At 37.4% G+C, this 27,473-nt stretch overlaps 1 protein-coding gene and 1 pseudogene across 1 annotated transcript; both read right to left on the bottom strand.

Annotated features, from left to right (window-relative positions):
• On the bottom strand, positions 1–27,473 carry LOC123879771 (annotated as a pseudogene).
• Positions 14,999–16,081, bottom strand: LOC123879769. The gene has a single exon (XM_045927672.1). The coding sequence runs from the start codon at positions 15,974–15,976 to the stop codon at positions 15,005–15,007; it is 972 nt and encodes a 323-aa protein (XP_045783628.1). The 5' UTR covers positions 15,977–16,081; the 3' UTR covers positions 14,999–15,004.

Below are 27,473 nucleotides of genomic sequence, written 5' to 3'. Positions count from 1 at the left end.
TATAATAATCAATAATGAAAATAATTGTAGAAAAATATTCGAAGTAACTATTTTTAAGTAAATATTTTTTTTAAACCGTAACTTACGCGGACGAAGTCGCGGGCATCATCTTTTTAATAATTAATTTAATTTAATTATAGTAAGTATCTTACTAAATTGTCCGTAAAGGATAAAAAATCACTCTTCATAATATGAGGATCCGGCAAACAAAATAGTGTAATCAAATGTTTCACAGGAGGAGTGAAATCACAGAAGTAATCAAATCACACAACACTATGTCACTTTCATATATTGACCTAGCTAGTGTACCGCCTGGAGGTGCTATCGGGCTGCTGTGGGTATTTTAGACCCTTGTATGACTTTACTAGGTTCACTTTCAGAACACTCACCCCGGCAGCTTCACTCGGAGTCAGAGCCGTCGCTGAAGTGGTATTTCTTCTGCGGCCGCGGTCGCGCGCCGGCGCCGGCTCGAGGCGCTACCGGGCTGGCGGGGATCTCTTCCACCTCACTGTCGCTGCTCACTTTTTTCACTTTCTTATTAGGGATAAGCGTTTTTTTGTCCTGTAAAAGTGACAGCTTACTAATATTACAACCACTATGGAGCTTAAAATCCACCATATTGCTCCTGAATGATAAATCCATACTAATTATAAATTCGAAAGCGTGCCTGTTTGTCTGTAAGTACCATTTAATGGCCCATTGTATTTAACCGATTTTGACGGTTGTTAGCGATACATTGCATTCCGAAAAACGGACTCCACAGATGACCTACTCAAACTGCCTCAAACGATTCTACGAGAGACGACGCTATACGAAGCCGAAGCTGTCGTTTATTTTTTTTTAAAGCCCACTGTGTAATATTTAGTGGAGAGTAATTATACACGTACCTTTTTACTATCAAATATGCTATCATCGTCATCGCTATCTTGACTAAGAACAGTCTTCACGGGCCTCTTCTTGGGCTTTTCTCTCTCTTTCTTCTCCTTGTCAACGTTTATAATGTAAGGTTATTTTTAAAAATTGATTTGAGTTGTCAAAAATAATATAAAATTATTAATTTATCTAATGCAGGTAGATTGATAAAATCGATATTTGGCTCATTCGATGTCATACAATCTGTTGCTAGGAGGCCAACAAGATTGAACTTGCATAAAATACGGGTGTTTCGAAGGTTTTAGTTCAGTCTCCTTCTGAGATTCGGAGCGATATCGCATATTTTCGGTTTTTGTATTGTGAACTGGATAATTAGATGTTGTGATAGCAATCACGCTCTAATTAAATTATTTATTTTGGCATTAGTTTTTTTAGATTCAAACTCTCGGATAACCTTTACACATTGAACCTGGTGTTTTTTGTGTTGGTTTTGAGAGGACATTCCAATTATTCGATAAAAATATTTAAATAATACCTGCTTTTCTGAGTGACGCTAGTAATAAGTTTCCTCTTGGGCGCGGATTTCTTCTTCGGCGAGGGCGGCGGCGACGGCGGAGGTTCTTCGTCGCACGATATAGTATTGTTGTGGGAGATTCGTTATTGAATTTTTCTTTTGGTTTGACTACCTCTTCTTTTTTTGTTTCTTCTATTAAGGAGTCGAAGAGACAATCTAGAAAGAAATATATTATAATTTTTATCCAAGTCTGATTGTTTTGCGTATGCGTGAAAATTCGCATGTGGTTGTACGTGTGTGTGGGAGTGTGTGCAGAGGTGCTTGCATAGGATCGTGCATACGTTGAACAAAGAACCTTAGACTGTGATCACCACATAAGACTATAATAGTCTGCGATTCACTCACCAGTCCATTTCAGCGGGCTTCTTGTGAGCGTTATTTTTGACGAAGTCAACGTCGTCGTCGCTCACGGATATTGCAGTGTGCGTACGTGCAGGCATGGTTGCGGATGTGCGGACGAGCGTGCGTGTGCGTGAATGTTTGCGTGTGTTTATTTATGCATGTGGAAGTGTGTACGGATGTGCTTACTAATTCGTGCATGGGTTGAATGCAGAACCCTAGACCATACATAGACTACTTCGTGATTCACTCACCAGAGTCCATCTCGGCGGGTTTCTTGTGCGCGTTCTTCTTGACGAAGTCATCGCTCGCGGACATGGCGCGGGGAGCCTCGCCTTCCGAATCTATTTTGTTGTCGTGTAACTCTACGTCTGAGTCCGAGGACGTATCGTCTGATCCGTCTTTATATTTCTGGACCTGGGGAGTGATTGTGACGTATATAGTTTTAGATCTGAGAAAAATCGGACTCGCACACGAAGGGTTCCGTACCATCGTATACGAAATAACACTTTTTTTTTTAATGGCGGCCATTTTCAAAATTTTCATCGGCAGTAGAATACACATTCTCTGAAAATTTTAACTCTCTTCCCTACAAATGGCCACAAACAAAACGCGTTGGGCAGTCTCCAAGTTTATAAAATACACATAGTACAAAGTTTACGCACCTTAGTGGCCGCTCGCCTGACGATGGCTCGCTCTCTGGGCGCGGGAGGCTCCACCATCTCCACGTCTGAGTTGGACAGCTCGCCCGAACTGCTGCCACTCACTGCCGTCTTCTTCTGCTAAACAAAATAATAAATAATGTAAATAACTTACACTTTATGTACCTGGGCAGAAATCTTATTTTTGAATGGCACGAAAATATTTCAGCCAATCATACCGCGCGTCGGTCTGCTATTGGTTGTTGCCTACGCGCCATGTTTTATGCGCGCGAATTATGAAGTGTCGCTTAAACAGATGGTCGTGAAAAGGAGACAGACAAACTTTCACATTTACAATATAAGTATGGATTAGTCCGTCGGATTTGTCCAGTTTGTCGGGTTTATCTGCTTTGTCCTTCTTCACACGCCCCTTGGGTTTCTTTTCCGCGCTAGAGGAACTAGTGCCTGTGGGATCATCCTGCATGAAACAAATCATTGGTTATTGATATGGTTTCCAATGGTTTGCCATTGCCTAAAAAACACTAATAACATTAAACACCATTTCATAAGTCACATTTTTATACACTATTAGAAATGGCACTATTTAATTTTTTTTTAAGTTTCATAGTGGTTATTTTTAAATTGTTTATTTTTTATTTAATTATTTTATTTAATTTAATTAGTTATTAAATAACTTGACCGTAACTGGAAGCTTTATATTGAGAGAGTAGCATTTCCGTTTCCGTCGATTTCATGCCAGTTTTCGTACTTTTATTGATGTCATATCCGGTTTTGTGGCGCCACCTGGCGGGGTCGCGCTCAAAGTTTTCGTAAATTGCTTAGCGCGGCCATGGCTTCATTGGCGTTTTGTTTGCCGTCGAAGCAACTTGCAATCAGTCAACACGAAACGTTGCAAGATATTTTATTTTATTGTGTGGTTCTTTATAAAGTAAATTTGGTGAATAATTCGCAGTAAGTACTTATTTTTAATTTATATTACATTATGTAAAATGTAAAATATAATAATATGTACGTGATCAATATTTTTAACGGTTTGTCCGTTCGGATCACAGTACTTTATATTTATTTGCCAGAAGGTAGTTATTAAAAACTTTTCGTACTTGAGACGATGTAACAATTAGAAACCGATTATTAGAAATGAATTTCAAATATTTGAAATTAATATTATTTAGCTAAAATTTACCTTTTAAGTCTGTTACAATATGCTCATTTTATTTAGAGGGTACATGACGATAGTTATGACCCGATTGCATTTTGAAATGAATCCTCTCGGATTTATACGAGAAATTCTTTTAAGATTATGATATGTCTTTTCTAGTTATTGTTATTGTTAATTCAAATTGTTACATCGAATAGTAATGAAATTACAGGTAACCTTTATAAAAATAAAAATATCACACCTGACGATCATCAGGATGAAATCGAATAACAAAGTTCGTGTTTAGATTTTACTTTCAACAGGTTCTAACCTTTAATTAACCAGGTTCCAGGTTTTTCAGGTTTAGCTAGCGCATCTTGGTTTTTACGTGTACCTACACAGTACATTAAAAAGTCTTTGATAAAACTCAAGGTTCATAGACCTAGAAACAAACAAAGAGGTAAAAAAGTATGATACCTTGCAATTTCTAGCAGATAAAGCTTATGCAGCTATCACATACTGCATAAACAAAAATAAGCCTAGGTTTTCCTAAAAATTATGCTTTCTTGACTTTATTTTTATTCGTAAATAAATTAACTGAAAATCAATATTAACTTAAATAATAATATTAAATTAACTAAAATATTGACTGAAATCAATAATCAGACTTCGTCGGGTCTTTCCACAATTAGTGGGTAGCTACAGCATAGAAGGTATTGCGATGCGCTGCGAAATTATCACGAGCCAGGTGGGTCTTTTGGTTACATCCATATGGGAAAAAACGAGTGGAGTTTGTTAATATTTTTTGGGTCGAAAAGAACACATTTATTCAGTCAAAAATCAATTATTATTAGTCCGCTGCCTCTCGCGGGGGCAAGGCATTGAAAATGTTACCGTTCCATCGCGTGGAACTATTTTGCATACACTATGGTAAATTATTTTGACGATTCAAAAGCAATTGCAAAAGTGTATTTGAATAAAGATAAGATAAATTTATTTGACCCAGCAATAAATAGAAAACACATTGAACGCATTCGCCGCTTCACAAGCACAGAAAATTATAATTGTTGCCGTTCCATCGCGTGGAACTACTCGACATGCACATTGCTTTTCTGAAAAATGGTCACCCGCCCCTCGTAGGGGCCATGCATTTCAAATGTTACCATTTCAATACATAGAGCTGCCATGACTACCTTTGCCGTGCATTGAGCCTATTCAATGATCAATATTATCCACTCTCGTGGGTTGGATACCAGTATGATCAATATCATTCAACCTTCGCAGGGTTGATCCTAACATGAGCAATATTATAACACCCTCGCGGGGTGGATACCAGTATGCTCAATATCATCCACCCTCGCGGGGTGGATGCTAGTTTGAGCAATCTCATACACCCTCACGGTGTGAATACCAGTATGATCAATATCATCCACCCTCGCGGGGTGGATGCCAACATGATCTATATCATACACCCTCGCGGGGTGGAAACGAACATACCGGTAATATCTACAAAGGTCATCTAAAAAGTTCTTATCGTTCCTCAATCAGGACTGGAGGTCCAAAAAGGTAAGTAAGCCACAGCATGATTATTTGCACCCGAATTCTCCAAGACAAATCAGAGAAACTAAACCGACCTCGTTCCAATCAGGTTATTTAGTGCACTGTCTTTCGCAATGAAAGAAAATAGAGGCACCAGAGGTTATACAAAGGTTATTTCAATGGTATCGCATACCAACATTTAAAAAGCCACCTATTGTTTTTCCCAAGGAACTGTACGCAATAGTGCGTAAAATGAATCATGAAGCTTGCACCGCACGCCAAGCTTCCTTTTCACCTTGTTTCTGGTACCGAACTCCGAAGTGTCATCCCGACCAAGATCACATCTTAAAGTACGAAACAACTATGTATGTTATGGCAGAACATTTCATTTTGATAAACATGCAAAGTCTGTTTTCATGTAGTGAAACAGTCTTGTGTCAGTGCTTCTTATTGAGGCCATACGGGAAAGTTAGATAGATTAGATGATAACCTACCTGCCGTTCGGACTAACCACGGTGTCTATGGGTGATATTAAGAGAATGGTGAAATATGAGTCCTATTTTACTTATCAACTTGTCATAGCAAGTTAAGGCAAGTACATGCTAAATGTACAAGAGACTTAATACATGTACATTTTTTACATGCATTAAGTTAATATCTACTACAGTCGAACTTACTGTTTTTGGTATATAAAATTTGAGAATTGGTTCTTTGACCACGAAAGAGTGAGTCTAACTATTTAGAAATACTATGGAGACCCTAGAAAATGCCTCCAAAGAGGGCTGATGGATGTAAGAACAGTTAGAAACGCTAGTTAACAAACCAATGACCGCTGGATAATCCAAGATCTATCCAATACTGGTAGATCACTATTATCATTCGTTAGACGTCCACGCTGGACATAGGTCTCATAAAGAGACTACCACATGCCACGTAATTACACTGCATGGATCCCTGCGACTCGTTAAATGTCGTCTATCCATCAAGCGATCTCCACGCTGCACTCCAAGCTGGCAGATGCGATAAATAAATTATAAGGGCTAAAGGAGAAATATTAGCTACCTCCACTAGTTCATGTTCTAGTAACGGATGCTTTGGATCAGGCTTGGGAGTATTAATAAACAATCTTCATCTATCATGCTCTTTGACATGAAAGGAACAAATGCTTTACTCTTATCAAAATGATAGTCTAATTTACCCTTCAGAAGCTTCAAGAAGGCTCACTTCTTACGCCTTAGTTCAAGTCTCATTCAAAGTAACAACGAGACGTTACTCGCTCATTTACTAAGAAAAAGAGGAATGATGTTCATTCTTTCATTCATTCATTTGTTAATAAAGCATATTTACAAGGTTTAAGGATGTTGTTATCCTTATTGAATAAAACATTCCAGATACTGGAATTATGGCTTGACAAATACACCATAGCTTACAATATTATATCCGGTATGTATAGTAATCATGTAAATAATTTGTATCTAATGTCATAGCCAACCTCCCAGAGTGGCAATACGAGCTTGCGTGGAAATAATATTTGCAAAGTGGGTAATCCTGGAGGTCGATCTATTCACCTCGGAGAAAGCATTCGAAGTACACAACTATGCACTCTTAGATTTGATGGACCATCAAGTCCTGTTTCACGATGCTGTATCTCATGAAAGTTTCCATTGGCATAGTTGGTTTACGCCATTATTTTCAATTCTTCGTCTTGACTCTTGACCCATCTCAATTGGTCAAAAGGAATATTTTTTGAATAGTTGATTTAGTTTATATAATTTACTCCGATCGAAAGTGTTTGGCGGGCCTCGACCGTTTATATAAAACACAGCCTCATTGACTCGCAATGGGTCTGTCATTGTCTTAAGAAGTCTAGAAATAATGAGTGGTCCTATACATTAGACACATAAAACCTAAGCAGTAAATCACTGCTTAATTTCAAGCGGAAATCTATCTTGAAACTATTGAATAAGCTTGAAAACGTTGATCATCATGGTCTTTAAAGAAAAATATTGATACGAACCTAAAGTATCACAATTAGCACCAGTTTTGGCACATAATATAAATGACATAATTTAGAATTTTCATTCCTCTTACACGAATCTGTAATTGGATCTGTTATTGGATGTATGAAATAAAAGTCAAGTAATGTTTGTTAATGCGCGTGTTTTATATGTGCTATATTAATGAATAAAAGCAAATTCACTCAATTATGTATTCATGTCCAAGCATGTTTTAAAATCGATTTCTTCAGAGAGATTTGAAATCCACCCGTTTGGGGTGCTAATAATAACTTATTACTTAACTAATCATTTGTAATATCTGCATTTTTATTACTGCTTACTATTCAGATAACTTCATATTGCATCAAAATCGTACCTTAGAACGAATGATGTGTATTTAATAAAATTTGATGATTATAAAATTAAAATCTGACATTTGCCCTAAATTCGGCTCAAAATCTGAAATAGACAACCAATCAGAAATTGCTTGTAATAGGAATAGTCATAACGGGTATCTTTACCCTCTTTTTGGATTTATATGTGTAATTGGTAATTAATTATTGAACGACAGAGTATAATATGCTACAAAATATAATGCTCTATATTTTATAATGGTTAACGGATTAAACGTGCCTCTCGTACAGTAGGTATAGCAGACTGGGTAAAAACCTTTTTGAAAGAAGCAAGCATATCTGCTACTTCTCGTAGCATACACTCAACTCAGGGAAAATCATTCTTATGATGAGATGGCCCATGAAAATTAGCAATCAGCTAATACAATTCAAAATTTTTCTAAATGTAAAGTGATTGAAGGCAATGTACTTAGTCCAGGTGGTATCGCTCAACTAACTATTCTTCAGTTCTATGACTGATAGTTAAAATTCTTTTCTTTATTGATTTTGTATTCAAATAAACAAAATTTTGTTTATGAAAAAGAACATAATATCATATAAGTACTCATTATGGTACAAATGTTATCACATTGGCGTAGAATTCTAATATCTATTATGTGGCGTCACCAGGCGAAAACAAACAGGGTCTCAATATAAAGCTTCCAGTTACGGTCAAGTTATTTAATAGTAGCGTTTTACCTGAAAATAAAACGCATATTAAAATACTTACCTCACTGGAAGCTTTCAGTAATTCCTGCCTGGTGATATTGAGCCAATGAAGCCATGGCCGCGCTAAGCAATTTACGAAAACTTTGAGCGCGACCCCGCCAGGTGGCGCCACAAAACCGGATATGACATCAATAAAAGTACGAAAACTGGCATGAAATCGACGGAAACGGAAATGCTACTCTCTCAATATAAAGCTTCCAGTGAGGTAAGTATTTTAATATGCGTTTTATTTTCAGGTAAAACGCTACTATTTGTTAATATAGCAGAAATAGAAATACTCATTCTGCGAAAATTTCAACTCTCTATCTATCAGGGGGCACGGTAGTGCCCCCGCCAAGACGAGCCAAACGGCGGCCGGGGCGCTACGTACCTTTTTCTCGAAGTGTTTCGCCGTATTTTCGACCCGTCATAACTTCGGTCTGGATGACGCTAGAAAGCTGAAATTTTCAGTATAAGGTGTCCTCAGCAAATTTACCAAATATACTAAGTATCAAATATCTAGCTTTTATGGTTACAGATTTATTGATACCTAAAATACGCCGTTTTCGTCCCTCACTGATGATCATCAAAACCTCTAAGGTACTTTCCGAAGTCCTAGAAGGCTGAAATTTGGTATGTAGACTAGAAATTGCATACAAACTACAGAAAAATTGAGAAATTGGATTTTCCCCCCCTCTACGCCTCTTATGAGAAAAGCAAATCTGTAAATTCTGTCGCTAGAATGCTGATATTTTCAGGATAAGATGTCCTTGGCAGATTGATTAAACGCATTGAGTATCAATTGTCTAGCTTTTATAGTTTCAGATTTATTGACAGTCAAAACTTCTAGTCTGTAATTCTAGGGTACTTCCCGAAGTCCTAGAAGACTGAAATTTGGTATGTAGACTAGAGAAATTGCATACAAACTACAGGAAAATTGAGAAATTGGAATTTCCCCCCCTCTACGCCTCTTATGAGAAAAGTAAATCTGTAAATTCTGTCGCTAGAATGCTGATATTTTCAGGATAAGATGTCCTTGGCAGATTTATTAAGCGCATTGAGTATCGATTGTCTAGCTTTTATAGTTTCAGATTTATTGACAGTCAAAACTTCTAGTCTGTAATTTTAGGGTACTTCCCGAAGTCCTAGAAGACTGAAATTTGGTATGTAGACTAGAAATTGCATATAAACTACAGAAAAATTGAGAAATTGGAATTTCCCCCCTCTACGCCTCTTATGAGAAAAGCAAATCTGTAAATTCTGTCGCTAGAATGCTGATATTTTCAGAATAAGATGTCCTTGGCAGATTTATTAAACGCATTGAATATCGATTGTCTAGCTTTTATAGTTTCAGATTTATTGACAGTCAAAACTTTTAGTCTGTAATTTTAGGGTACTTCCCGAAGTCCTAGAAGACTGAAATTTGGTATGTAGACTAGAAATTGCATACAAACTACAGGAAAATTAAGAAATTGGAAATTTCACCCCTCTACGCCTCTGTATGGGGGAAGCAAATCTGTAAATTCTATCGCTAGAATGCTGATATTTTCAGGATAAGATGTCCTTGGCAGATTCATTAAACGCACTGAGTATCAATTGTCTAGCTTTTATAGTTTCAGATTTATCGACATTCAAAACCTCTAGTCACAAATTCTAGGGTACTTTCTGAAGTCCTAGAAGACTGAAATTTGGCATTAAGTAGGAATTTCAAGAATTATGAACAACAGATAAATTAAGAAATCGGGTCCCTCTTCATCCTCTTGTATATGAGATGCATATCTGTAAAATCTGTTGCTCGAATTCTAAAGTTTTCAGGATAAGATATCCGTGGCAGATTTATCAAACGTACCAAGTATCTGTGTTTCCTGAAGTCCTAAAAGACTGAAATTTGGTATATCTGCTTCAAAATTGAGTTGCAAGATTCCACCCGAACAAACATATTTACATACGAGTACATTGGAAGTTGAATAAAAGCTTTTAAAAAAAGAGGTAACGATAGAGAGTGGGCCATGAAAATGATGTACCTACAAAAAATAGATCCAAAAAAATGTAGGGCACCTGCCAAAAAGAAATGAAATCCCACCAAAAACATTTCATGTAAAAAGATAGCCAAGACTCACAAGTTCATAATGTTTTCACTGTTAAAAAGTTATGAGATCTCTAATAGAGCCAAGCCCCTAGCTGAGCTTAGATTTGTGCTGGCCATGGAACCTATCCGAAGTCCAAAGTAATATAGCTCTTAAATGTTCTTGACTGCATCACATTTATAACAATAAATAACAAATCACTCTACTTACAAGCTCTGATTCTACAAACCCTATATCTTGGTAAAAAAAGTACGGCTTGGCCGTTTACAGTTCGTGGATTTTTTATCTGAAATGACATTCAAGCCCGGAATAGCTTCTGCGACCATCACGAAGTACAATACAAACTAGTAATTGTCGACCAAACTATTCTTTAAGGCCTTAAAATATGTTATGTCATGTAATAGTTTTACGAACATTAAACGGCCAAGCCGTCCTTTTTTTACCAAGATATAGGGTTTGTAGAATCAGAGCTTGTAAGTAGAGTGATTTGTTATTTATTGTTATAAATGTGATACAGTCAAGAACATTTAAGAGCTATATTACTTTGGACTTCGGATAGGTTCCATGGCCAGCACAAATCTAAGCTCAGCTAGGGGCTTGGCTCTATTAGAGATCTCATAACTTTTTAACAGTGAAAACATTATGAACTTGTGAGTCTTGGCTATCTTTTTACATGAAATGTTTTTGGTGGGATCTATTATGATTCACATACAGCTAACTGAGAGATGGGTAGCAGAGGTTTAGTAATAGGGTCCAAAATCAAAATAATTTATTCAAAGTAGGTACTATTGTACGCCTTTTGATCGTCTGAATTGTTAGATCTGTAAAATAGCGGTGATAATTAATTACGGAAACTGAAAACTAAAGCTACAAGGGTTCCAAACGCACCCAGGTCTGAGAAGAGCGCACAACAAAATCGGGGTCCTATAGGCACCTTTCGGGTACAGAACCCTAATAAGTAGAGGGCCTCTTTTTTTTACTAAATAATAATAATAATAATAATAATAATAATAATTTATTTATTTAGGAACAATTTTTACAAATTTTACAAAACAGGTGTGTACATAAACTTGATCAGTTTTTCCGCACACCTGTTATAGGTGTCGTCGACAATGTGTAGTGCACGTAACAATAATTTAATCTAGTATTTAACAATTTCTACTAGTACTTACTACTAAACTTATAAACTAACATTAGGCTAAATATGGGTTATCAATAAGAATTATGAATATATGTAGGTAGATAAAAAAAAGTTGGTAGGTAGGATGGTGCAAATAGCGTAAGACGTGGTAAAACCAGTTGACGCTCACTCACACTACTTCATGTAATATGATATCTTACTAACACTACTTCGTGTGTGATTTATAACTTTGGTACAGGATGATTTTGTTTTGTGTAAGTGCAATGTTTAGGTCAAGTAATTCAACTATCAATTATGATGCTAAATATTGCTTGATATTAGTATATGTTAGTGGTAAGTTAAGTTGTTAGTATTATTATTTGCAAATTATAAGTATTATAAGTAAGTTTAGTTGTTAGTATTATTAGAGAATTAAGATATTAATATTATTAGTAAGTGTTAGTTATAGTAGCAAGTAGATATTTATTTCTAAATTCAATATTTCGATAATTATGGCACGTTATTTACAAAATTAAATAGGTACAATAATTAAACTGCATAATATACAGTTTAATTATTATACTTCGAAATTATAATTTGTTGGTAGTATTCCTTTAATTTAACTTTTATATTTTTTTGATTTATTACGTCGGTTAATGACTTAGGGAGCTGATTAATTAAGTTAGGTATGACGTAATTCAATCTTCTTTTTCCATATAAGTTGTTATATTTAGGTAAGAGGAGTTTAGGGTTGTCAATTCTTCGAGCTGAATATGGGGTCTGCACTTTCCTTAAGTTTTCATTAAAATATTGTTCAAGTAATAATGTCAGTTCTGTTTTTTCATGTACTGGTATTATTTTGCAGAAAGCAAATAGTTTACGGTAATCATCTTTATGAGCTAATTTGATTTTATTTGGAACTATTTGCTTTAGGATGCGTATTTGAAGTGCAAATATTTTATCCAGGTGAGTTTTGCATGTTCTCCCGTAGCTTGACAACCCATATGATATAACTGATTCAGCCAAAGATATGTACAGTAATAAGAGAGTTTTGTATGGTATTTTAGATTTTATTAGCGAAAATTTAGCTAAAATCCCTCTAAGCCTGTCACATACATGGTTTACGTGGTCTGTCCAGTTAAGTCGACTGTCGATGACAAGCCCAAGATAGGTGTGCTTGTCAACTACGTCGATTGCATCACAGGTACAAGGTGTCAGATTCTTAGCGGTATTCACATGAAGGCAATGGTGATTATGCGCTATTAGTTTAGGCTTGTACGAGCTTCTATTGTGGCTGGTGCTAATGTATATCAGTTTAGTTTTGCTGGCATTGAGCACCAGCCCAGCGTCGTGAGACCATTTTGCCAGCGAGTCGAAATCAGCTTGAAGTTGCGTGAGCGCCTCTTCTATATTGTCGGCCGCGGCAACTAAACAAGTGTCGTCTGCAAATTGGTAGATCTCACACTTCTTTATGGTGTTGGACAGACTATTTACGTAAGTAAGGTAGTGCAAAGGTCCTAGTACAGATCCTTGTGCCGTTCCTTCCGTTACCTGTACTGGAAGACTATCCTCGTCACCAACTCTTACCCTGTAAGATCTTTCTTGCAGGTAGTTTTCACACCATGTGAGTAGCTTACCTCTAATTCCGCTGTCTTCTAAGGTTTGCAATAGTTTATTATGTCTTAATGTATCGAAAGCCTTGCTGTAGTCAATGAATACGGCCAGAATATGCTTTTTATTGTCAATATGTTTGTATATACTATCTGTGAATGCTGAAAGCAGTTGAGTAGTGTTCTTACGTGGTTGGAATCCATATTGATTGTTTGTTAGTATGTCATTGCTATCATAAAAATTGTGTATTTGATTACTTATGTATTTTTCGACTATTTTGTCAACCGTAGGTAATATCGTTATCGGTCTATAATTATCACAATCCAACCTACTACCTTTTTTATGTATTGGTCTTACAATGCCAGTTTTTAGTTCAGTGGGATACTTACCTGTAATTACGCTTGCATTTATCAGGTTCGATAGGATTGCTTTAATTTTTTCACTTAGCATCTTTATGTCAATAGCTCTTATCCGATCTACTCCTGGTGCTTTATTACTGTTTAGAGATTTAATGATTTTTTCTACTGATTTGGGATCTGCAGGCTTAAAGCGCATGGTGACATTTGCTGAAGAGCTATATGTTGAATTATCGAGCAATGGTTCGGAGCATTTAGGAATTATCCGTTTGACGCTATTGTTAAACGTATCCGCAAAATTGTTTGCAATGTCTTTGCAATGACCACCAAAGGTACTTTGCAGTACTTCGTCTATTGAAGACTTCATTTTGCCAGTTAGCCTATTCAATATACTCCATAGATTTTTAGGGTTATTTTTGTTTGCGATGATGTCCGACTTTGTGGTTTTATTTTTAGTTTTTTTAATTAACATATTCGCGTAGTTTCGGGCTTTATTGTATTTTTGTTTTGCGATTAGATCATTTGTGTTTTTTATCCATTTTATGAACAAATCATCCCTATACTCACATGCTTGAATAATTTTTTTATTGATCCATACGTTTTGACTTCGTACGTTGTTAGGTTTTATTTTTATTTTATATTCAGATTTTTTGTAGCATTCCGTAAGACTAGTCTTTAGGTAATTATATATAGATATTGGACACGTCATGTTATTTGTAGGCCCCCATTCTATCTGTTCTAATGATGAGAATAATTTTTGGTTGTTAAGACAAGTTCTATATTTCGGAACATCCTGTGCTCGAGCGCCGAGGCAAGCGAGTATCACCGCCCGGTGGTCAGCCAGTGTCGTACCGATCGCCGCCGTATACAGGTCTTGTGTGCGGGATCGAGCATAAATGTGATCTATACACGATTTGCTTATTTTGCCATTACATAATTCAATCCTAGTATGTGCAGTGATCCCACACACAAGGCCTAGGCTGTGCAGCATGTTACTGTATTTATGTTTTATAGGGTTGTCTAGTCTCAGATTTATGTTAATATCTCCTAGAAAGTAAAAATCTGTGGTTTTTGCGAATTTATCAATAGTGGTAAAGAGTTCGTCGATAAATAGATTTTTACTTGTATTAGGAGGACGGTAAGTAGCACAAATGTTCGCAGTGTAGTTAGAAGGGGTGGTTATTGTAAATAATATATTTTCGAAGTAGTTTGTTCTAATATTTTTTATGCTACATTTGTTTTTATTACGTACATAAACGATAATGCCACCGCCCCTTCTTGACTTTCTTAGAGCTGTGAACATTTGATAGCCATTTATATGATAAAGGCAACTAATTTTATCAGATATATTAGCTTCGGTGAGGATAACTACGTCAATACATTTATTTGAAGTAAGTATACACTGTTCAAGCGTGGCGAAGTTTTTTATAAGAGATCTAATGTTGAAATGTACACACAATAGGTTTATGTTTGTATTAGAGATGTTATTTAAAAAGTCATTAATATTCATACAGTCCGATAATTCGTAGATTTCGTCTAGTGAACTGTCCATATTAAAACGCAGGTATAACTTTTTTTTAATGAAATAATATGACTAACAGATAATGCCTATGATTTGTTCTTTATGAGGGCGTTTACATCCGCCATTGTTCGTAAAATATAGGTTTTTGAACCGTCGTCTTTGCGTGCCTTTACGAATCCTTTTTTAAACCATACGTACTTGAATTTCTGGTTAATCTTTAGTTCTTGCTTAGCCTTCCACAGTAAAGTCTTGTTGGTTTTCGTCATTGCTTCACTAATGTAAACTATATCCTTATTATTTTTCTCGGAGGGGCAAAGGTCCACTACCATAGTTTTGATGCTTTTAGCAGCCGTAATCCATTGTTCTTGAGTACATTCGTCTTGTAATTCCACTCTAATGTTCGGCGGTTGTTCTTTCTTCCCTTGGAGTCTTCGTGAGCTTTTTATACCTCCAGTGGGTAGTTGGAGTTTCAGGGCCACCTTTTCCAATATTTTACTGTCCGCTTCTATGCTCTGGTATGGTACATTTGCAATCTCCACTGAATTTGTAAGCTTTTCTTGCTCGATTTCTTGTAACCTTTGCTCGAGGGCTCCAACACGAGTTTCTAGGTTATTATTTTTATTGGTTAGCTCCACATTTTTCCTTTCGAGTACTTTAATGGTTTGTTTAAATGCGTCCATACACTCCACGACTTCGTCTAGCTTTCCACTATGAAACTGCAATGCCTCATTAAGTTCACGCATTTCGCTTTTAATCGCCTTTTCAACTTCCTTGGAGATGTTGCTCAACAGCTTCTTTGCGTCAATTTGGACAGGTGTGTTGTCGTCTTCGTCGTCTTCTTCCGGCATAATGATTGATGAATTGCGTCTTGGTGACTCCCGCTGGCATTCAAGGCAAGTCCACTCTAAGCTGGTGGCCGCTTTGAGGGCGGCGATTTGCTTACCAGTCAGACCACTGCATCTGGTGTTAAGATGCACAACTCTGTCACACTTACTGCATTCTAATCCCGGTAGTGATTTTGTAATCGTTCTTTTACACACATCACACTTAGACTGCATTGCAGGTGGGTACTAAGTAGGTACTATTGGAATTATGTATGTGATCGCTTAACGTGCGTGTGTTACGTGCGACCGTTAGTCGACGACTGTCAAATATAAAAATATTCTATGTTTTTAAAATAATATTGATTTCACTATTTGATACTCACAGGATCATACTCCTTCTTGACTTCCTTCTTGATCTTGGCTTTCTCAGCGGCCTGTATCCTCTTGATGAGGTCATCTGAAATCTTGGGCTCGATGCGCCGCCCGTTCTCAGAGGGCATGATGTCCATCAATGACTTGCGACTCTTCTTGTTGGCCGCCTGAAAGTGATGACTTGGTAAATAAAAAACTATACATTTTGAAAAATCTTTTTTCATCTATCTCATCTATTTTTTACCTTTATCCTCTCCATCTTATGAGAATGCAATGTAAACAGAAAAAAATGCATTATTGATTTATATATTAGGCTTGCTCTAGCAAAATCCACTAACATCTGCACGTGTAAGCTAAATTTACCTAAGATAGCGGCGTGTGTTCTGCCGTGTTATTAGGCCTCCTAATGTCGTCAGTAGCTTTTTCTTCTTCACCGTAAGACTCCTGGCAGAGCGGTCGTGGTAATCATGAAGTGACGTTTTGGGGGCAGATGTTAAACGCCTCACGAGCATTCGCCATTTCTCCCTGCTAGCTGATAGTCTGGTACACTCGTGCACGGCACCACCCACAGCGGATTTAATTTGGTCGGTCCATCGCGTAGGCAACCTTCCTCGCCCTTTGGTACCCTCCACCTTACTCTGCACTACAAGACGCTCAAGGGAGTAACTCTCTCCTGGAGCTCTTTTTACGTGACCCCAACTGTACACGCATACACCCATTCACCCCGTAGTGGGGTATAAAGCAAAATAATAACTCACCAACGCCTTGGATCCTTTCTTGTTAACGCTCGCCTCGTCCTGTCGCTCCTTCTCTTCCACCTCGTCCAGTTTCAGCATTAACGCGTCCAGGTCCTCGCGCCACAACATCGCGGGAGTTTTCGCTCTAAACAATAAAGAGTCACACTCAAAATCCATTTTCACTATTATAATATAAGTAGTACTAACACCTTTATAAGTCGTATTGGCAAAATTAGTTTGAAACCTTTGAACTTCTGAAACACTCAGCCATGAGGAATATGTGGAAAAGAGACTCACTTGAGAGCAGTGAGCTCAGACAGCTTCTGGTCTCTCTGCTTGAGCAACTCATCTTTCTTCTCCTTGGTGAGCATCCACATGGACATGCCCAGTAGATAGTTGTACTTCTTCACTTCTTTTAGCTGCTGGAACGCTTCTCTGTTAAGGGGAAACAATTAGTATTAGTTGTCTGTAATAATTTTGATAACCATATACTACTATAGGATATATATACGAGATATAGAGGTCAAGTATGGGCGCACCCTCACTCTCATAGTCCGATTTGAATGCAATCCAACATGGCTGGAGACATCAGACGGCTTTGTGTTCTGCGAGGCACTGCGACCTTTCCAGGCAAAAACCCAAAAACTTTTTGGCCCAACCCAAGGCTCCATGCCAAGCTGCCAAATAAGCTTACCACTTATAGGCAGTCATATGTACATACATGAATATTAATATTATTAATGCAAAAATGTGCCTGTCCGTAACATTTTCATGGTCCAATCTTGACAAAATTTGGCAAAGAGATTACTTGCCTGAAAATGGATATTGGTCCCAGAAAATCGAACAGTTTCGAAGGAATTATTAAAATACATAGCAAACAATTCAGATTTACCTGGATCGAGAGGCTTGCCCTTGCTGTCCTGTTCAAGCTCAGGCTCCTCTTCGGACTCCGGCTCCTCGTCCAAAACGTCGAGTCCCTGCATTTTGCTCGCGCGCTTTTTCCAGTCAGCGATAGGGTCCGGAGCGTAGCCTGGAGAAAAACGCAAAAATCTATACTAATATTATAAATGCGAAATATATGTATAATATAAGCGTCTGTCTGCTAGCTTTTCACGGCCTGTTTAAGCGATTTTGGTAAAGATAGAAATTTGCATCCCTCGGATGGACAATAATAATAAAAAAAAAAATGTCCTTCCAACCGAATTTCGGCCACAGCGGCCAGTCTTCCCCATAAACGTAGATGTAGCCACGATCAACATACAACGGCATTCACAATGCCGTTTGGCGTTAGACTATCTTAGCCACAATTCAATTGGCATAAGTCGTAAACCGTTCAAGTGTGCCCACTCAGTTTAACGCGATGATTATCGCGATAATTATGGCGTTGTTGGGCATTGACGTTAACCTTAATGTAGCCGCAACATTACAAATATTTTGGCCTGGCCCTGGAATCGAACTTAAACGTCGAATAATATTGTCTTGGCCTACCTCTCTTTATGAGTTCCTCCACCATCACCTTCCTCTTCTTGTTCTCTACCACCAGCCCTTTGTCGCACTTCTCCACAGTGAAACGCGCCTGGTTAGTCAGTTTGTCCGCCTCGGCTTGCAACTGGCCCTCTAAGTAGTCCTTTCTTCTCATGTAGTACTTGAGCCGGACATCGTAGAATGTTCGGAGCAACTCTTCAACTTTGTCATATCTACAAAATAATGATAGTAATATAGTTTCTTTAAGCTAGCAGTCATGCTAAAGGTATGCAGTTTCACTAGGATGGCCTTGACCCTAGCAATAGTAGACATAAGTTGCAGAAACTTGTTTTTGAAGCCAAAATACTATTGCCATATAAAATAATTAAGTATATTAATTATTCTAGGGTCAAAAATTGATTCATCTCTATATTTATTTCGCACTCCGTTGCGTTTGGGATTGCATCAGCAATGAAGTTGTTGTAAAACTTTTTTCTACATTTCATAATAGGAATCAGAGACAAATTATGTGCAAACCTGGCCACTAGAGCGATGTCATTTTGTTTGTTATCTGTCATCTATGTAACCTAATTTCTATATCAATAGATTAATTTATTTATGGCATTTGTACTTGGAATAGATTGCTCACTTCTTAAGACAGTTCATGTGGTCGAAGGCATTCATGCAGGTCATAGAGATGGTGGTCTGCAGTTTGAACACTTTGTGGATGCCCTCCGCCTCCACTTCCGCCAGTTTCCCCGGCAGCAAGCTCACTATGAATCGCACTGTTGTTTCTGTATTGTATTCCTGAAATAAAATATCACAGTTTACGACAGCTAGGCGACATGTAACAAAAGTTGAGGCTTCGACGTTTTGCATCATTGGCAGGCATCATGTTACCTACATTTGAAGCTAGGTAGGCTATGAAACTATTTTTCTTTGATTTCACGTCACCAATAGTCTAATATTTGACAGACATTGATTCAGGGTCAAAACCGACTGCTTCATCACTCTAGTTCCCTCTGTAAAATAGAACCTATAATTGACCCAAATTGGATATGAAACGTTTACGAACGAAATTTGCCTAGCAATCTATGGCAGGTGTGCAGGTGTGCAGGTGTCTTGCAGGATGAAATGCAGTAAAAGCCATTTTGTTTTCGCTTAGGTTTTTGACTCTTTATCCTAAGTACAATAGTCGAAACTCATTTTCGACTCTATTGAATCACAGTGTCAAATAACAGTGTGTATGGGTTTTTACCATGTGAGTGAAGAATGGGCTTAAGATGCTATGTAATTAATAATTATATAAACATATATGTCATAACTTTAAAAACTTACTCTATACTCCGATATCACTGGCTTCACTTTCTCCGTCCCGAGCAAAGGTTCTAGAACATTCTCTTTGTAATTCTGCGTCCACGTGCCGACCGGAAGCTCGGTAATCTCGATCTTTTCATTGGGCAAGATGGCCGCCTCGCCGGAAATGACGTATTTATCGCCGAAGCCCTCGATTGTGCCACGGAAGTTCTTGTACCACGGGTGCATTGGTACTGGATCTTCGCCATCGAGCATGCGTCTAAAAAAAAAAGTTTGAAGTTAGAAGGGGTATGGCAGTTTTATTAAACCCATACCCCTTTGGTTTCTATACGACATCGTACCAGAACGCTAAAACGCTTAGCGGCACGGCTTTGCCAGTAGGATGGTAACCAGCCACGGCCGAAGCCTCCCACAAAACACAAGACACGTGTGTTCGTTACGACAGTAATCTTACTACCTGGATGGCCTAGTCACCTAGTGGTCAGCATGTTGGATTTTGCTGTTGAGAAATTCTCTGTACCTACCAGCCCAGAGTTTGGAAGTTGGTGTTTCACCCCAGTGTCTCGAAAAGCACGCAACGGTCCTGCAGCTGATCTCTCTCCGGCCGCGTCGGATTTCTGTCCCATCGGGCTACGAGAGTGAAGGAATAGCGAGTGTGTTTGCCCACACAATGGTGCTTTATAAATAATATCTCACGCGCCGATGGCCGATTCTCTGGAGATTTGATGCGTTACTGAAATTCGGTCGGGAGAACATTTTTTTTAAGCTTACCGCAAGTTGGCCACGATGTCACGTGGGTTGTAGTTGGGTATCTTGGTGGACCAGCCAGTGCCGATACCCTCTGCCCCATTCACCAGCACCATTGGAATGATGGGGATGTAGTGGACTTGGCTCGATCTTCTGGCTGTCTTCAAACTCGTGCTAAACAGAATAAATAGTGTGGATGTTTGGATGTTTGTTACTCAATCACGCAAAATCTACAGCACAGATTTGGCTGAAATTTGGAATGCAGATAGATTATACCCTGGATTAACACATAGGCTACTTTTTATGCCGGAAAATCAAAGAGTTCCCGCGGGCATCAGCTAGTATAATAGAAATATTTATGTATAGTCTAATGTGCGATTTTTTTGAAAGGAACAGAACAGTGCAATTTTTTCCCAAGATTAACATCTTGGTATTCTATAATACTAGACAACATTGGGTCTTGTAACTTATTACTTACCACAAGCAGCGGGTCATCGTGCGGGTGGAAGATGAGCCTGGTGAGAGGCGACATGAGCGTGAAGATGTAACGCGGGCTGGCCGAGTCCTTGCCGCCGCAGAGGCGTGTGCCGAATTGACCGCGCGGCTCCAGCAGGTTAATGTTGTTGGAGCCTACGTAGTTTTGTGCGAGGTTCACAATCGTCAGCATTAAGGACTGTTCACCTGTGGAGGGTAGGAGCAGAATTCATATTAAAGTTCTATTTAGTGCCTTTGCACTAAGCCAGCCCTTGCTAATCGAAGATTATGTAAATGATAAAATAGATCGATAGATGAAATCTTTATTGCACACAATAACATGAAAAGGAACACAACACAAAAGGAAAAAAAAAGAAAAAAACAATTGTGTGCAAAGGCGGCCTTATTACTTAGAGCACTCTATCAGGCAACCTTAAAAAGTGCAGGATTGCAGTTACCTACTTGTATTCATAGGATAATATTGTAAATCGAATCTATAAAATAGAGTAATCGCCGAGTTTCATGCCTTCTCAGCAAGAAAGGCATTCCAAACCAGTGGTAGATGCGTTTGACGATTCAAAAGTACTTGTACAAGTTTATTTGAGTATGAATATTTATATTCTATTCTATTCTATACTGATATTGCAAACGAGATATCCCAACTCTGTTAGAACACTCGTTTGAATTAACGACTTAAAAACTAGATGTTAAGGTTGATTTTGGTCCGTTTGGGGCCAGAACAAAACATGACTTTAAAACAAGGTCAAAGGATTGATTTTAGTGCATTTTACAGTAGACAATTGGTACAGTATCATAGCTAGAACACTTACCGTGATGGTATGCAGAGTGTTCTGCAACGGAACCAGCTAACTGGGCGACCTTGACCTCTCGCTTGTCATTACGCTTTATGCACGTGAAGATCACTTTACGCTGGCCGGGCTTCAGACCATCAATCATTGATGGTATGGACCTAAAAACATTGAAGTAAATCTTCTGTAGGCACAACTTGAGAGTAACTCGGATACTTTATATGACGTATTTAAAATAGCTGCCAAATAGAACAACTGTTTTGAGCCTGCAATCTTTTATCAAGGTGTTTTAAAGTAAGTATAGTTCCAAGGATTAGGCAGAAGCTGTATTTTTTATTTACTTAGAATGTCCTATTTTAAAAACTACACACACTAATGTTTTTACTTTGCAATGCAATCAATGTTACATTTGCAATATTTCTTTTTGACTCAGATTGTTAAGGTTCAGCAAACTAAAGACTCATTTACGGAAATATAAAATCAGTAGCTAATAGGTTATTTTATAATGTAATTCTCACCTAACATTATCACCATTGGAAAACAAAACCAGTTCCAAGTTCACGAAATCCGAATATGTGACCTGTTTAGTTTCTTTTGTATACAAATATCTCTCTGACAGACCAATCTCCTTCCTCCGTTTCACCTCTTCCATGTGACTGGTCAACCATTCCTTACGCTGATCTGCACCTTTCTTCGAAAAGGCTAATTCTATGTGATGATCATCTGTAGGGCCACTTTAACGGAATCGTATTCTATGCCTGTCCATATTCTGGAAATATTCTTTAGCCTCCTTAGATGTCGAGGTACCCAAACCTTTGTAGTATTTGATGTTATATGTATGGTAATTTTCCGTATCTTTCTTCCATTCTTCAAATTCAGGTAATGAGAAAAATGATAACTCCTTATCTTTCTTTGTCGCTTTAACAATAGGTGTAATAAATTCTTCTAAAAATGGCAGTTTTAAAAGTTCTGGCCAGTTGTGATGTATGAAATTTATGATCAGTCCTTTTATATGAGATCCATCTTGATCCTGATCGGCCATGATCATAACTTTTCCATATCTCAACGACTTTAGGTCATCAACAGTGTTGTATTTCTTTTTGTATTGCAGACCCATTATTTTGATCAAGTTATTTATTTCGACGTTTTCTAAAACCTGTTTATGTGACGCGTCCCTAGCGTTTAGAGGTTTACCCTTTAGTGGGAATACGCCATAATAATCCCTGCCAACTACACTCAATCCAGACACAACTAATGTCTTGGCTGAGTCTCCCTCAGTAAGGATTAGTGTGCAAAGATGCGCATTTTTTGTCCCCGCGTCGTTTGCATCTTCTAGTTTGGGTACGCCTTTAAGCTTGCTCTGTTTTTTGCCAGATGCCTTTACAAGTTCCGTTTGAGCTTTAAACTTCGCCCATGTCAGTACCATTTCAACTAACCCAGACTTTGTGACTGCAGTAATAAATTTTTCAGACAAAGCACATTTCGAACCAAAGCTTTTAGCTTGAAGTGTCATGTTTTCTTTAGTTTGTGAATCAAAGGTTGGGTTGACAATGAGACAGTTAATAAACACCCACATATGATTTTTGACTTGGAATGGTCTGATGTTTAGACCACCCTTATTCTTCTTCTTTAATACTTCTAGAACATTCTTAACAATATTATCTGTAACAGAGTCCACATGTTTGCCTCCTTTTGTTGTAGCGATCGAGTTTACAAATGAAACTTGTTGGAAACCTTTATCAGAGAGAGTCAAAGCAACTTCCCAACGATCATTTACTTTTTCGTAAACAACCTTCAAAGGCTGTCCGTTCTCATCTTCTTTGCCTTTTATGTATAAATCAACATAGTCCTTGAACTTGTTTATCTTTATTCTCTCTCCGTTGAGATAGACTTTTACGCCTTGAGACGACGCGGCCACGTCGTAAGCTCGCCGCGACATTAGTGCCACAATGTCATCTTCTAGTTTATCCATTTTAAACTTAGCCAAATCTGGGCTAAATGTCACTTTAGTAAAATCATCATCTTTGCCCGCTTCCTTAACTTTGGGTTCGGAAGCCTTTGTCATGTTGGCGCCCCAAGTTTGTTTAAAATGTTTCTTGTACTGCTTAGACGCGGTTTCCACTGTGAATTTTGTAGAGAAAATGTTACACAACTTTGCACCATAACCATTTCTCCCACCTGTCACTTTTTCCTCTTCATCATTATAATTTGATGATGTCAAAAGATGTCCAAAAATCATGGTTGGGACATACATTTTCTCATCCTTGTGCATTACTACGGGAATACCGCAACCATTGTTGTATACAGATATTGTATTTGTTTCTTGGTTTATATCAATTTTGATAACATCCATTTTGGCATCTCTTTGCTTGTTGTCAGCTGCGTTAACTAATATTTCATCATATATTTTGTACAGACCTGCAAAATTTCATAACAATAATTATGTTTTAACAATTAGTCACCCACTAAAGAATAATGAAATTTAGATTAAATGGTTTTAATTTGAAATTCTTTAAGAAATGGAAACCAAAGCATACGTTTTGAGAGCCAATTTGAGAATATTTAATTTAATTATAAACTAACCAAGCTGAGACATTAGTTGGCAGATATTTTCAGAGTTGGTAAAAAAATAAAATTAACTTAAAATAATTTGATTATTCGTTTTCAAAGAAAAATAATATTAAATAAAAATTTACCAGGTACATATGTAAGTTCTCGCTGCACCATACACTCCTTGGCCTTGTCAAACACCCACATAGTTTCAGTGGCACGTTCAACCGACCCAATGTATGTGTCAGGACGGAGAAGAATGTGCTCAAGTTGAGACTTCTTCTGATACATCTTCTCTATGGTACCTTTCTGCGCCTTGGTGGGCGCCTTGGCAGGTGCAGCCTCTGCTGTACCATTCTGAGTTCCATTACTCATTTTCCAAAACATAGACTGGAAATTAGAATGTATTTAGAATATTGCATGTAAGTATTGAGGGCCTTGCTGCCTAGTTGTGACAGTGTATATGAAACAATCACGCTGGTAAATCAATGTTAACTCAGGTCAGTAACTGGATGTGTGACCAACTTTGCATGTTGTGATTTAACTTTTTTGTTTTTTCTGTGCCTCAAAGACCATGTTAAGCCATCAGTCTCAGTTGTTATCATTAAAATCTGATAAATGTTAAATCTTAGGATCAAAATCTCATTCTCGTTGAGTTGTATATGGAAGGATTTAGGAACTAAATGCATCAATATCCTAATGTGCCATGCACTATGTAATACACAATATATTATAAACATTGACAGATCTAAACCTAGTGCTATCCTTTTCGACAGGGAGCATTACGAAAAGGATAGCAATCAATCAATTTAGACCTGTAATTTTAGTTTAATTTAGAGATTAAGCAAGGGTGGCAACACTGAAGCTGACATGTCTGAAAATCAGCTATTTAATTTTAATTACAATTTTAAGTAAATTTACATTTAAATAAGACTACAATTATTGTAAAACAACTGTAATCAAAGTGTATTTTGTGATAAATCATAATTTCAATACCGATCTACTGCCAACCAGCACCAGTAAGAACAACAGAAACTGAAAAATGCTTTACGCGAAATAAAATCACTGAAACAATTAAATACCCAATTACTGAAGGAACAAGATGAAAGTGAAGCTGAGATGAGAATCATTATTGCTAGGAACTCACAGTTAAAGTCTGAACTTGCAAACCTGCACAACGCTCATACTTTGTTATCAGAGGAGCGCGACCAACTTCAGTTGGCAGTAGGGTCGTTCAATCAGTGCATACAAACTTATGAAGAGGCTCTGGGAAAGATATCTATGTTAGAGGATGAATTAAGCCAATCTCAACAGTTAATTTGTGACCTTCAGTCACAAATAGCAAGTTATGAAACACAAAAAACAAATAACTTGTATGATGAGCTGCTTGCTTCATCCTCAACAGCACCAGTGTTGACAATTGACCTGACCTGTGACACCTTGTGCTGCTAATAATAAGCCACATTCAGAAACTATCCATTTAAATAGTCACAAAAAAGTTAAAAAATACATCAAAATTGGTAAATTAATTAAAAAAACGAAAAAATTAATAAAATTTCAGAAATTATGTAATAAAAACATTAGGCTTAGAAAAGAACGTTCAGATTTATTAAATAAGCTCAATACATATTGTTCCTCACTGCAAGAGATGAGAGTTCAATATGAAACTGACGTTCGGAGTCTTAATGAGGAGATTCTAAAACTGGAAAACTCCTTGAAAACAGTTACTTCCCAGTACGAGCTGTCACAGAAACAGGTCGGTGAGCATATACTGGCCGCTGATGAGCTGTTAGCCTTAAGTAATTATAATATAGATCGTCTTGACTCTCTGATTAATAGATGTGAGTGCTCAAATAAGGTTCCGGACGAAATGCCAGTGGACAGTCAGTGTATAGGACAACAAAAAGGCTGTGAAAACAATGGTTCCTCGTTACATTGCCCTCAGCGGAAAACATTTGTTGTTTCAGATGGATTGGGAAAAGACTTTGGTCATTTAATAAGTAATAAATTACATCAAACAGTGATCAACATATGTAACCCAGGGGCACCATATGAATATATAATTGAAAATGTAAAAGGCTGCTGTTTAGATAAATATAGTACAGTTGTCTTGTTGATAGGTGACAGCATGCAAATAACAAAAAAACAAATTTTAAGAAGTTTTGCATACCTATTGGACCTACAAGAAAATACGGGTTGTAAATTCATATTGTGCACTTTTCCTTACTCTTGCACTTTAACCCCAGCACAAAATAGGTATGTCTATAAACTCAACATGCTTATTAATAATTTAAGTTTTGGCCATAGGGATTATATTCACATAATAGACACGAATAATTTTATAAAAAAATTTTCACTGACAAAGGATACAATGTACTTGCCCCTTAGTTATAAGAAACAAATAGCTACCTTGGTAGCTTGTAATATACAAGACTTTTGACGAATACGAAGATTTTTGGTGTTTAATAGTTAGGAAGGTATTACATGAAACTCTTCAATTTGAGGTATACGTTTTTGATGTAGTAAATGTTTTTTCCACCAGTTATATTTGAAACTAGCTGATGCCCGCAGCTTCGCCCGCGTGGATTGGTCAGATCCCCTGCAGCATCAGGATTGAGGAGTTGGACTCCAAATTTTTTATGAAACAATGTCGCAAAGTTCCTCTATCGATTAAAAAAGAAATGACGCAAATCGGTTCAGAAATCTCGGAGATTTCGGTGTACATAGGTAGAAAAACACAACTCCCTTTTTGAAAGTCGGTTAAAAAAGTAGCCTATTTTACGCCCTGGTCAATCCTCTACTTGCCTGTGAAAGTCCCGTCAAAATCGGTTCAGCCGTTCCAAAGATTAGCCTTTTCAAACAGAGAGACAGACAGACAAAAATTTTAAAAACGTGTGATTCAGTTATGGTATCGTTCAAATAACCATATGAGCTTAATATGAGGTAGTTATTTCGAAATTACAGACAGACACTCCAATTTTATTTATTAGTATAGATATTAGGTATAGAAATCAAAATGATCAAAAAATACATTTTTCGCGGCATCTTTTTAACACCCAATAAGGTTGAATTACTCATTCCGAAAAAGTTGAAATGCTACTCCCATTATTTCACCAAGCAGCCAAACCTTTGTTTTCAATAATAAAATAGTTGAATTTGATATAGAACACAACATATGGACAAAACAAACAATCTTATTTTTGACCGTTACCTATCAATACAAATGCCGCCAAGATGAGCCCTTACCATTATATCAGCCAT

This window comes from Maniola jurtina, chromosome W (genome assembly GCF_905333055.1).
Source record: "Maniola jurtina chromosome W, ilManJurt1.1, whole genome shotgun sequence".
In the NCBI taxonomy this organism is placed as follows: domain Eukaryota; kingdom Metazoa; phylum Arthropoda; class Insecta; order Lepidoptera; family Nymphalidae; genus Maniola; species Maniola jurtina.
The sequence above is the reverse complement of the archived record's forward strand: the minus strand, read 5'-3'. Positions and strand labels throughout refer to the sequence as shown.

Bases quoted from the DNA above. Each gene is read 5' to 3' on its own strand.
- LOC123879769 (XM_045927672.1), bottom strand. From the start codon at position 15,976: ATGCAGTCTAAGTGTGATGTGTGTAAAAGAACGATTACAAAATCACTA.